The sequence below is a fragment of the Heptranchias perlo genome, chromosome 7 (assembly GCF_035084215.1).
Source record: "Heptranchias perlo isolate sHepPer1 chromosome 7, sHepPer1.hap1, whole genome shotgun sequence".
In the NCBI taxonomy this organism is placed as follows: Eukaryota; Metazoa; Chordata; class Chondrichthyes; order Hexanchiformes; family Hexanchidae; genus Heptranchias; species Heptranchias perlo.
The window spans coordinates 89,185,847-89,199,074 of NC_090331.1; the positions used below are offsets into that span (position 1 = coordinate 89,185,847).

The 13,228-nt window shown below is 43.5% G+C and overlaps 1 protein-coding gene across 3 annotated transcripts in view; it reads left to right on the forward strand.

The window, feature by feature from the left end:
- The window catches only part of LOC137323945 (partitioning defective 3 homolog B-like), a 750,054-nt gene extending 738,798 nt beyond the window's left edge, over positions 1-11,256 (forward strand). For all 3 annotated transcript variants that reach the window (XM_067988088.1, XM_067988089.1, XM_067988092.1), the window contains one exon: positions 6,820-11,256. In XM_067988088.1, the coding sequence (XP_067844189.1) occupies positions 6,820-7,216 (397 nt within the window). In that variant the 3' untranslated portion in view covers positions 7,217-11,256. The remainder of the gene's footprint in view (positions 1-6,819) is intronic.
- The last annotated feature ends 1,972 nt before the right edge of the window (positions 11,257-13,228 follow it).

A 13,228-nucleotide genomic window follows, 5' to 3' on the forward strand; every position in this document is an offset into this window, starting at 1 on the left:
ATGGTGGCCAACATTTATCCCTCAATCAACATAAAAAAAACAGATTATCTGGTCATTATCACATTGCTGTTTGTGGGACCTTTATGTGCGCAAATTGGCTGCTGCACTTCCTACATTACAACAGTGACTACACTTCAAAAGTACTTCTGTAAAGTGCTTTGGGATGTTCTGAGGTCGTGAAAGGAAGTATATAAATGCAAGTCTTTCTTTCTACTTTCATTCTTTAATCCTGTATTAATGAGGATTTAGTGCCTTTCTATGAATACCCTTCCAATGAAGCACTGACCCTCAATATTGGCACCAATAGCTGATGCTGACACTACAATCAAACTATCATTACCACTCTTACTGCTAAAGCCAATTGTTGCAACCTTACAATTGCCCTGGCTGCGATAAGATAGCTTACTAGGGATTGAACCTGGGACTAGATTGGTCTATACATCTCAGCTCCTCACTGGATAAAACCCAATGAGCCATCATGCAAGTTTCTCCAGAAAAGAGAAGGTGGGAAGTGGTGATCCACAGGGATCGGGTGCTGAGACCATTGCTGTTCACCATTTACATAAACAATTTGGACTCTGGAATCGGAAGTACAATTTCAAAATTGGCGGACGACACCAAATTGTGGGGTATAGTTAATACTGATGAGAACTGCAACAAAATACAAGAAAATGTTAACAAACTTGCAGATTGGGTGTGTAATTGTCAAATTAATTTCAATATAAGAGTCTAAATGGGGTGGAGGAGTAAAGGGATCTAAGGGTACAGATACACAAATCACTAAAAGTAGAGACACAGCTTCGTGAGTCAATAAAAAATGGAAACCAAGCACTGGGGTTCATTTCTAGAGGGATAGATTTGAAAAGTCGAGAAGTTATGTTAAACTTGTGTAGAACCCTGGTTAGACCACTCTTGGAATACCGTGCACAGTTCTGGTCTCCATATTATAGAAAGGATATAGAGACACTGGGGAAAGTGCAAAAAAGATTCACAAGAATGATACCCGAACTGAGCGGTTATAGCTATCAAGAAAGATTGAACAGGCTGGGACTCTTTTCTCTAGAAAAAAGAAGGCTGAGGGGTAACCAGAAAGAGGTCTTTAAGATTATGAAAGGGTTTGATGGGGTAGACGTAGAGAAGATGTTTCCACTCATAGGGAGATCAAAACTAGAGGCCATAAATCTTAGAATCATAGAATCATAGAAAGGTCACAGCACGGAAGGAGGCCATTCGGCCCATCGAGTGCACGCCAGCTCCATGCAAGAGCAGCACAGCTAGTCCCAACCCCCGTCCTATCCCCATAGCTCTGCAAATTTTTTCCTTTCAAGTACTTAAGCAGTTCCCTTTTGAAGGCCATGATTGAATCTGCCTCCACCACCCCCTCGGGCAGTGCATTCCAGATCCTAACTACTCGCTGTGTAAAAAGTCTTTCCTCGTGTCACCTTTGGTTCTTTTGCCAATTACCTTAAATCTATGTCCTCTGGTTCTTGACCCTTCTGCCAATGGGAACAGTTTCCCTCTATTTACTCTGTCTAGACCCTTCATGATTTTGAATACCTCTATCAAATCTCCTCTCAACCGTCTCTGTTCCAAGGAGAACAACCCCAGCTTCTCCAATCTATCCACATAACTAAAGTCTCATCCCTGGAATCATTCTAGTAAATCTCTTCTGCCCACTCTCTAAGGCCTTCATATCTTTCCTTAGGTGCGGTGCTCAGAACTGGACACAATACTCCAGTTGTGGCCGAACCAGTGTTTTATAAAGGTTCATCATGACTTCCATACTTTTGTACTCTATGCCTCTATTTGTAAAGCCCAGGATCCCGTATGCTTTTTTAACCGCTTTCTCAATCTGCCCTGCCACCTTCAACGATTTGTGCACATATACCCCCCAGATCTCTCTGTTCCTGTGCCCCTTTTAGAGTTGTTTCCTCTGGTTTATGTTGCCTCTCCTAATTCTTCCTGCCAAAATGTATCACTTCTCATTTTTCTGTGTTAAATTTCATCTGCCTCGTGTCCGCCCATGCCACCAGCTTGTCTATATCCTCTTGAAGTCTATCACTATCCTCCTCACTGTTTACTACCCTTCCAAGTTTTGTGTCATCTGCAAATTTTGAAATTGTGCCCTGTACACCCAAGTCCAAGTCATTAATATATATCAAGAAAAGCAGTAGTCCCAGCACCAACCCCTGGGGAACACCCTCCCTCCTGTCCGAAAAACAACTGTTCACCACTACGCTCTGTTTCCTGTCACTTAGCCAATTTTGTATCCATGTTGCTACTGCCCCCTTTAGTCCATGGACCTCAATCTTGATTATAAGCCTACCATGCGGCACTTTATCAAATGCCTTTTGAAAGTCCATATACACCACATCAACTGCATTACTGTCATCTACCCTCTCTGTTACCTCATCAAAAAACTCTTATCAGGTTAGTTAAACATGATTTGCCTTCAACAAATCCATGCTGGCTTTCCCTAATCAATTCACACTCGTCCAAGTGACTGTTAATTCTGTCCTGGATTATCGTTTCTAAAAGTTAAACTGACTGGCCTGTAGTTGTTGGGTTTATCCTTACACCCTTTTTTGAACAAGAGTGTAACATTTGCAATTCTCCAGTCTTCTGGCACCACCCCTGTATCTACGGATGTTTGGAAGATTATGGCCAGTACCTCTGCAATTTCTACCCTTACTTCCCTTAGCAACCTAGGATGCATCCCATTTGGACCGGGTGACTTATCTACTTTAAGTACAGCTAGCCTTTCAAGTACCTCTTTATTAATTTTTAGCCCATCCAGAATCTCAACTATATCTTCCTTTACTGAGACTCTGGCAGCATTTTCTTCCTTGGTAAAGACAGATGCAAAGTACTCATTTAGTACCTCAGCCATCCCCTCTGCCTCCATGAGTAGATCTCTTTTATGTTCCTTAATTGACCCCACCTCTCCTATTACCACCTATTTATTGTTTACATGCCTGTAGAAGACTTTTGGATTCCCTTTTATGTTGGCCACCAGTCTATTCTCATACTCTCTCTTTGCCCCTCTTATTTCCTTTCTCACTTCTCCTCTGAACTTTCTATATTCTGCCTGGTTCTCACTTGTGTTATCAACCTGACATCTGTCATACGCCCCTTTTTTCCATTTCATCTTACTCACTATCTCTTTTGTCATTCAGGGAGCTCTGGCGTTAGTTGCCCTACCTTTCTGCCTCGTGGGAATGTGGCTAGACTGTACCCGTACCTGAAATATAAGATAGTCATTAATAAATCCAATACGGAATTCAGAAGAAACTTCTTTACCCAGGGAGTGGTTAGAATGTGGAACTTGCTACTGCAAGGATTAGTTGAGGTGAACAGCATAGATGCATTTAAGGAGAAGCTAAGAAAGCAATAGAAGGATATGCTGATAGGGGTTAGATGAAGAGGGGTAGAAAGAGGCTCATGTGGAGCATAAACACCAGCATAGACCAGTTGGGTCGAATGTCCTGTTTCTGTGCTATACGTTCTGTGTAATTCTATGTAAGAGGGAGCGGTCACAGCAAGGGAGCATGCAGGTGTGTTGTGAGTCATGTGGGTGAGGCCCCAGCTGTTCATATAGTGAGAACCATTTCCTTGCTGGACCGCAGGCCAAACAGCTAAACCAGAGGTATCGACTGGAAGAGAGGAAAGTTCAGCACCCCTCTAAACAGGGCACTTCAATGACAAATGGAGGTTTAATCATGTATTCAAAAACCTAAATGTTAAAAGTTTTTTTTTAAAAATCCTACGGCAAAATGATAGATCAGTTGTTTGTCATACTCTGCAAAGAATCACATCTGCTGTAGGAAATGTAACAGAAGGAATTGAGAAAACAACATCCTTCAGAGACATTACAATAATAGATTGTCATGCCAGGACATAGTGTAGGGAAAAGAAAAGTGAGCCAGTGATTGCAGCAAGCACAAAACCTTCATCTTCATCAACTGATACATCTATCTTATATATATATACATCTATTTATCTATCTATTTCTATCTGTATCTGCAGTTGATGAAGATGAAGGTTTCTGTGGTTGCTGCAATCAATGGCTCACTTTTTGCAGTACGATGTCCTGGCATGATGTGTGTGTATATAGATCTATATGTATTTGTATGTGTGTATGTATATATATATATATGCCTTGTGTAGTGTACACTTCCTATCACATTCGCTTCCTGTAACACTTTCCCTGTCACACTTAGTTGTAAAACAATGTATCCTCAACTCACTGTGAGCAATGTCACGGGACTTCTGCTACAATTATATCGCCATTTTAAAAACAAATGCAGTATAAAGCGTCCCTATTACCTCATCTCACACCCAGCTTCAGAAACCTCTCTCGCTTAAGACAATTGTTAATCCTTCCACCTCTGACTTCAGTTATGTACTCAGCAGTCTTTCACCATTAGCTGGGGAAGTGGGGGAGGAATGGGGGAGGGGTAGTTAGAGTCCCAAATTGGCCCTGTACTTGTAGGAATCATCTAACAGATTCCAAACACTTTTTCTACCGTGTAACAACTTCAAACAAAAGGGAGAGTGAATTGGAGAAATTCACAGAACGGTGCAACATTTCAGTAACTCGTGGTATTCTGTCCCAAATAATCTCTCAGTTTTCGTTTAATTGAATCATTGTTTTACTCCCATGGAGATTTGCCCTGCCCTCCCAACCCCGGAAAGCTCCTGGAGCTGGCTTGGGAATGGGAAAGACAGCAACCAAATCAGCTATTCAACAGGCTTTTTATTTAAAGCTCCTTTATTGAAATTTTCGGAGAATGAGAAAGAAATGTTAAACATTGTTGCAACACCAGCTTGGGTCGCTTATCTGATTGTGTACATACAGCTAGCTGTAAAGGGAAAGGAGAATGTGTGTTGGGGAGGTAGTTATACGAACATAGGAAATGGTCAGGCAGGTAAAGACCAGCTGGCCCATCAGGCCTGCCCCACACACCATGATGGCCGGAGCTTCATGACTAAACACTTCTTTCCCCCCCCCCCCCCCCCCCCGTTATGTAATCTCCAGGGAGAGGCAAAAAAATAGAGGAAAACCCAGGGCCAATAAGGGAAAGAATACTCTGGAAAATTGCTCTCCGGCCCCCTCAACCGATCAAAACCAGTCCAGGAGATCTCACGGACCAAGTGTTGGAAGTACATTTTATTCAAAATACTCTTTAGAAAATAATACTGCAGGATTAGCTGAAATTTTTTTGGGGTGGGGGGAAAATACCCCAAATTTGCTACTGCCGTGGGTCACCCTGATTATGTAGCCAAGGTTCGTATGTGTCGATATCAGGCAAGATTGGGATCGGGATCTGGCTCTGTTGTGGCTGCCCTTCCATGCCAAGTTGCTGTCTGGACACGCAGGCAAAGAGTGACGATTCAGGAGAAATGCTAAAGGCCTGTGCAGCCGTGCAGTTCAACCCCTGCGTTTGAGCCGTTGCTTTCAGGAGTGGAGGAGAGAAGAATTGCACAGGACATTGAGTCTGCTTCTTGAGGATTGAAACAAAACTGGTCAAGGGGGGAATTGAGGTTTTAGAGAGCACCTTCAGGAAAGGAGTGTAACAACTGTATGGGACTCTGAGTCAGGTGGTCAGGACTAGGAGATGGAAACTAAATTAAGCATTTTTCACCTGCAGAAGTTGCAGGTGATTGTAATATGTAGAAAGCTCTCACTCCCTTCCAAATGCCACAAAATCATTTTGCATTAGTTGCTGCCAAATTTGCCAGATGCAGTCAAGATTGCCCAGCAGCTGTTGGGCGGAATTAAAACGTCATAACACGTACAGAAAGAGATGTTTTTCTAAGGTGGTGGTTGGAATATGTTGCTGTGGCAATGTAGGTAGAGATTTAACCTGCAGGCAGACTGTATTATACTTTGACCTGGGAGTGCTTGAAAGAAGAAAGAAAGACTTGCATTTATATATCACCTTTCATGACTTCAGGATGCCTTAAAGCGCTTTACAGCCAATGAAATACTTTTGAAGTGTAGCCACTGTTGTAATGTAGGAAATGCAGCAGCCAATTTGTGCACAGCAAGGTCCCACAAACAGCGATGTGATAATGACCAAATAAACTTTAGTTTATTTTTCATTAGTGATGTTAGTTGTGGGATAAATATTGGCCAAAAACCAGGGAGAACTCCCCTGCTCTTTTTCGAAATCGCCCCATGGGATCTTTTACGTCCACCTGAGAGGGCAGAAGGGACCTTGGATTAATGTCTCATCTGAAATACGGCACCTCTGACAGTGCAGCACTCCCTCAGTACTTCACTGGAATGTCAGCCTAGATTTTGTGCTCAAGTCCCTGGAGTGGGATTTGAACCCACAACCTTCTGGTGCTGACATTGAACGCAACAACTGGTGAAATGTTCATCCCCAACACTGACATCCCCTACCACGGATAAAGCATCAAAAATAAGTGGTGTCTATTGACACCAATGTGTCAGCCAATGAATTGGAGGCGGGGCAGGGCTTACGGCAAGCAGCCTATTTTACAGCAAACAGTCGATTTAAAAAGAGTCTCTACGAACTACAGCAAACAGAGTCTGTTTAAACTGAGTCTCTACGAATTACAGCAAAGTGAACTCATGACCAACTGTCTCCCGACAAAAGCAGGATTATTTCTCCAGCAAAATACAGTGCGTGGAGGATGATTACATAATACAAATTATGTACGTAAAATCAATCTCAGTCACTCACTCCAACCGTTTTTGACGGGGGAATTACCCAATCATCTCCATTCTGGCCGAGAATAGTGGTGTCACTATATGCAGCTATAAGTAAATATTGCTTTTTTTCTTTCTAGGCATTTTCCCGGGAATCCGGATGAATACCAGCTGCGAGCCTCCTACGGTGACCGAGACCCACCCCGGTATCTGGGAGCCCAGCATCACGCCGCAGGATACCTGCATCGAGGGAATTATCCTCGGAGCACTGCTGACAGCCGCCTGGATCCCAGGATCCCAGACTACCTGAGCAATGCCAGACTGCGGGAAGCTGCATACAATCCACCAGCCCAGAACAAGGGACCCCACAGGCACGACGTGCCACCCTCCCCGACACAGACTTTTAAAATGCCTCGCTATCACGACCAAGGCAAAAGGGCATACCGGGAGAGCAGCCCGGACCGATTCAGGTACCCCTACCAGGATAATGGGCACCAAGACCCCAGACAAAAGAACGGCATGACGGCAGCTGTCTAGCCGTAAGCCAGCGAGACGATGCAAAAACGTTGTGCTAACGCACAAAGGCAATATGTCAACAGACATGGTCTTCCACTGCTGGTCTCTCCCTCTGTCTCGCAGAGGTTAAAATATCACTTACGGGGGGAAGAAATTGCTTTATTCTACATCTGAATTCGACTAAGTTCATCTAATATGTTTTATTAAAAAAAGGTCTTCCCCCAGTCAGATAAAAATGATCATCTTGCCTCCCTCGATGAATAGTTATCTGTGTCGCTAATCAAGTATGAAAATAAATCATTGAACTGCCTTCACCGTGATCAGGTTTACAAATGTCGCAGGAGAGAGAATCTGACTGAGATCGACCATACACTGGGGACACACTGTCCCCAGTAAAGATCCACAGATCCTTTCCCAATAAGCCTGCAGTCGAGAAAACACGATTATTAATCCTCTTTGCGAATGTCAACATGCAGCCAGTACGGTGAAGCTGCAAGGGAATCGAGCCCTGTATAAAATTAAAACCAGCACGCATTCTAAATATATTAACGGAATATTCCGGGGCAGGAATTTCAGAGCAGTAATTTAATCGCGAGCTTCAGTTGAGTATTATAAACCAGCAAAGGGACATTTATCTGAACCCTTGATTCAATCATCACCGTGCAATGATTCCCAGGTATTCTCCATGTATTCGCTTGCTACACGTTGTGATGTCCCTCCATTCAGAAATGTGGGACAACCTTGAACTGTTTTGTGAAGGAATGTACATTATAGTGACGGTCTGAGTGCCAAGTCAAGGCTGAAATGACCAAGAGTCTAAGAGTTGAGAAAAGCTTTTCAGAACCAGCATGGTACAGACTCTAGCATTGTGACGCTAACCTTACCTGTTTAATGATGCTCTTTTAGGTATTAACCAACACAAGATGTGATGAATGCAACAAGAGATTTTGACCAGCTTATAAGATGCGATGATTGGGCAATGTTTGTTGTTAATCCACTTGTATTATAACACACACCATTATATTATAATCTCACAAGAAAGCAGTTTCCATTATTGGCAACATCACGAGATAAAAATTCCTTCTGCATCTCTTGCACATGACGTCATTCCCCATCCTATTCATCCCCAGCTGTTCAATTTATTATCTCTCCACAGACCAGTCATAATTTCCCTTTTAATATGTCAAATACTCCTCCAATATCTGGTTCTTAGCAAGATATAATTTGTGATTTCAGAGCAAAAACTAGTCTCAAAGCCTGCTCTCCATCCGCTAAGAGATGCCATTTAGTGTGTTCTAGAGATTAACAGCTTCCTGTCACCACGTAATGATGTCACACAGCTGGCTTCAAATATATAGGAAGTCTAGAAATGTCAATTTAAGAGGGCTTTTGTAATTAAATTTAATTAAAAACGGGTTTTCACCAGTAATTAAATAGAAAACGCGTTTTCCCTATCTCAATAAGCATTCTGCACTCGAGAGAAAAAAAATGAACTCCCAGATCTCTCTGTAATTTCAGTTAGTGTCAAGTAGGGCAACATTAGGATCTGATGGCAAAGGGTTGCTAACCGCACTCTCCCATCAACGCTAACAGTTCAAGTGAGTTTTATGCGGTGTGTGACTGAGCCATACGAACTTGGAATGTCCCACATCCAATGGCCAGTATGTGCTGCCTTGCCCAGGGAGGTGATAGGGTACCTCTGGGTATGGAAAGGGGAACAATCAGCTAGACTTCCAGCTACTGATAAGTTACCCAGCTACCCTCGCCTCCCTTCTCACGCTCCCATCCCCGTGCCATGTTTGGTGAGGGTAGATTAGGTTTGGCTGATGTTTCCCCCACCCTACGTCAACCCCCCTCTCCCCCATGGTTCAATAGCCCTCCGTCACTCAGCGTTTTGGTCCACACATGAGGAATGGCCACTGAGGTGACGTGACAGGTACCTGTGGAAATTTACCAAGAGGAGGAGGCGGCAAGAAAATTGGTAGAAAAGGGGAGGGGGAGAAATGCTTTCTTACCTCCCTCCCCCCCACAGCAGTCAGTGATTGCTCTCTGTAAGTGACAAAACATCCACTTGAGAATCCATTCCCTCGGCATATTGCACAGGTTTTCATGACAATTTGATTGGTCTTTGAATGGTGCAGCAGTGGAACAATTTATGTTCATTAGAAGCTTTCAGTCTGTGATTGGATATCTTTTTATGATGACCCGACAGCCCCGATTAACTAGGAGTCCATTGCTTGTGGTTTCAGCATTCTAGAATCTCATTCGTGTGGTTTTCTGCAGTTAAATCACTGCATTGAGAGGGAGAGGGAGGGGATAGATGGCTGTAATCAAATTTGTGGCTGCTTTGGATGGATTTGGCATAAGCACAAAAGCTGGCTACATCATAGGAATAGGAGTAGGCCATTCAGCCCCTCAAGCCTGTTCTGCCATTCAATTTGATCATGGCTGATCTGTATCTCAACTCCATTTACCTGTCTTGGTCCCATATCCTTCAATACCTTTGCCAAACAAAAATCTGTCAACCTCAGTTTTGAAATTTTCAATTGATCCCCAGCCTCAACAGCTTTTTGGGGGAGAGGGGAGTGAAAATCCCCTTTCTTCACACAAAGGGGATTTCCACTCCCCTTTGTGTGAAGAAGTGCTTCCTGACATCACCTCACTATAATTGTATGGTCATGCCCCCTTGTTCTGGATTCTCCCACCAGAGGAAATATTTCTCTCTATCTACCCTATCAAATTCTTTAATCATCTTGAACACCTCAGTTAGATCAACCACTTAATCTTCTATATTCAAGGGAATACAAGCCTAGTCTATGCAACCCCCTGTATTATATCTGCATAGAATTACAACATGGAAATGGGCCTTTCAGCCCAACTGGACTGTTTTGGTGTTTTATCTGCCACATGAACAGCAGTCTTAGTCCCATGTGCCTGCCCTGTTCCCATATCCCTTTACCCTCTCTTTCCTACAACTATCTGTCTTATTATTAAATGTTGACATGGTCTCCACTTCAATCACCATCTATGGTAAATATCTGTGTGGAGATGCCAGGGTTTGAACCCTGTACCTTGTATATGTGAAGCAAGTGCTCTAGCTCTGAGCTCCATCCCCTCCTGCTTGGTGAGCTGAGGCTGGGGGAGATGATCCAGAGGACAAGAGCACCGGTTGGGCCCTGTCTTCTAGGTTCAGTTACCGCCAGTGCCCAGATACAAACAGAGTCCAGTGCAGCTGCTGACACTCCTTTTCCGAGCTACTACCTTGTGTGTTGGGTGTTCTGCAGCTTTTTGAAAGTGTGACCTGGGCTCAGACAATCGGTGAGCTCTCCATTGTCGCCTGCGCGACGAAGTGGTGATGGACACCCAGTTTAAGGATCTCGCAAAGCTCTTCTCAGTTGGGGGCAAACTGACTTCGGTTGAACGTCTGAGAGTGCAGCGCTCAAGAGAGGGAGAGTTGAAACAGAGAATAATGGATAATCAGGAACAAGTAATCTAACCAAAGGCCTCAGAAGTTTCTGACGAAGGGTTCTGCCCAAAATGTCAACCTGACTTTTCTTTCTGCAGATGTTGACTGACTTTCTGTTTCCGTTCAGAAAGAGCCTGGAATCTAACTGAGGTGTTGTTATTTTGAAGGTAAAGAGCAATGGATAGCCCAGAGTGACCACAAATCCATAAGCTAATAAATGGTTTCAGTTGACGGTTAAAACATTATTGTATTATCTAAACCCCCTCTCAGTGTGACCGTTGCCTTGTAAATCACTTCTGGATATTCATTATTTGTTGGCATTTCATCGAGGGGCTCAAAACACCACTGCACCATGATGATGATAGGTGAGCACCTTCTAAAGGCTGTCTGAATACTGAAATTTTGTACTAGTCCTGGCAGGTAACAATTGCGATGTTAACGACAACCTTGAGAGCTGCTGGAGCATTTCAACAACAAAACCAAAAATGTAACGGGATTACAGATTATTTTTTGGGCTAGAATTGATTTTGAGAATCCTTCTCCCGGCTCTCGTGTGCTTCTGTTTTCTCTTTTATAAACATTTATTATTAATTAACAGACTGGGTTATTTTTTTCCCACACACACGTTCTATAAAAGCAATTGCTTTGACATGATCAAGTGTTGGTTCATTCTGCTTTGGGTACTACCTGGTTAATTTCTCTGTGACCATGGACATGTCAGGAGGTGGCATCTTTAAGGAGCAGTATTCCTTAATTGGCCTTGCTCGGAGGTCGGATCAGCAACATTGCATCTCTACCACCAACAGTCTGCCAATTAAAAATATAATTTCTTTCAAAAACTTTTCCTCTATTAATGTCAAGCACAGTCGTACTCCTCCCAGCCCAGCAGGGCAACCATTTAACTGCAGGCAGCTGAGCAGACTGTAAGTAAAGCATTCCCTCCCATCACTCCTCTGCTGTCTGACCGTGTCCCGGGGAGGTGTGTTGACACAGTGACGCACATGATTGACTCACTGTCTTGTCTGTCAGTCCAGTTGCTCTGGAAGAAAACTGGTTTGAAGTCTTCTGGACCACCTTTATATCAACAAAAAACACAGGGAAGGGGGCAGGGTGATATACTGCAGGGTGATATACTGCAGGGTGATATACTGCAGGGTAATATACTGCAGGGTAATATTTAATTGCATAAACTACCAGAAGCATTGATTTTTAGCCGCAACAGAAATTAAGGATATAGCACTGCTTCCTCCCACGCCCCCTCCAACTGGAAAATATGCAGAGTGATTGTGACTGACTGTGATTAAGATGATCTTTCGGATGAGATGTTAAACCGAGGCCCTGTCTGCCCTCTCAGGTGGACATAAAAGATCCCATTGCACAATTTCAAAGAAGAGCAGACGAGTTTCCCCTGGTGTTCTGGCCAATATTAATCCCTCGACCAACGTCGCTATAAACAGATTTATCTGCTGTTTGTGGGACCTTGCTGTGCGCAAATTTGCTGCCACATTTCCTACGTTACAACAGTGATTACACTTTTTTTTTAAAAAGTACAAAATTGGCTGTAAAGCACTTTGGGATGGCCTGAGATCATGAAAGGTGCTATATAAATGCAAGTCTTTCTTCTCAACCTACTTCGCTGCTATGTGAATGAAATCAGATTTTATTCTCCTCTCAACATACCTGTGCTCAGAGTATAGTCAAATGGGGTCAAAATACCCCTGTGTGGAAATATACTCATTGATTTTGTTCCTCAAATCTTTTTTCTTCCAATTTGACTTTCAGCGAGGGCAGGGAATGTTCTCACAGGATAATTCCAGAGAATAACTGAGAAGAGGTCACTCTCAAAACAAGATTTTTTTTTTTGCAAAACTGACGATTGAAAGCAAACACAGGAAACAAAGTAATGGAGACTTTCCTAAACTGGCAGTAAAAGTGGAAAATGGGACTGCATGAATGATATCCAACAACGATGTGCATTTATATAGCGCCTTTAATGCGGTAAAACGTCCCAAGGCGCTTCACAAGAGCATAATCAGACAAAAATTGACACCAAGCCAAAGAAAGAGACTTTAGGACAGATGAAGGGTGTAGGTTTCAAGCAGCATCTTAAAGGAGGAGAGAGAGGCGGAGAGGTTTGGAGAGGGAATTCCACAGTTTAGGGCCGAAGGCACAGCGACCAATGGTGGGGCCATGGAAGTGGGCGAATGCAGAGTTCTCTGAGGTTTGTAGGGCTGCAGGAGGTTACAGAGATAGGGAGGGGTGAGGCCACGGAGGGATTTGAACACGAGGATGAGAATTTTAAATTTGATGCGTTGGTGGACCGGGAGCCAATGTAGGTCAGCGAGCGTAGGAGCGATGGGTGAAAATCAATGAACAGTCAGCAAATATGCAAGCCTTAGCCAAAGTCCATTTGACCAACCTTACCCTGGAAAGCATTCCATTTGATTTCCCCACTCCACCCTGCCACTGTAAATTCTGGGTGCACAAATGCCTTTGCAACCATTACCACCTACTGTACTGTGTGTAATGGAAAAAGATTTGAGGTGAGGTTCTCACTTTTGCTCAAG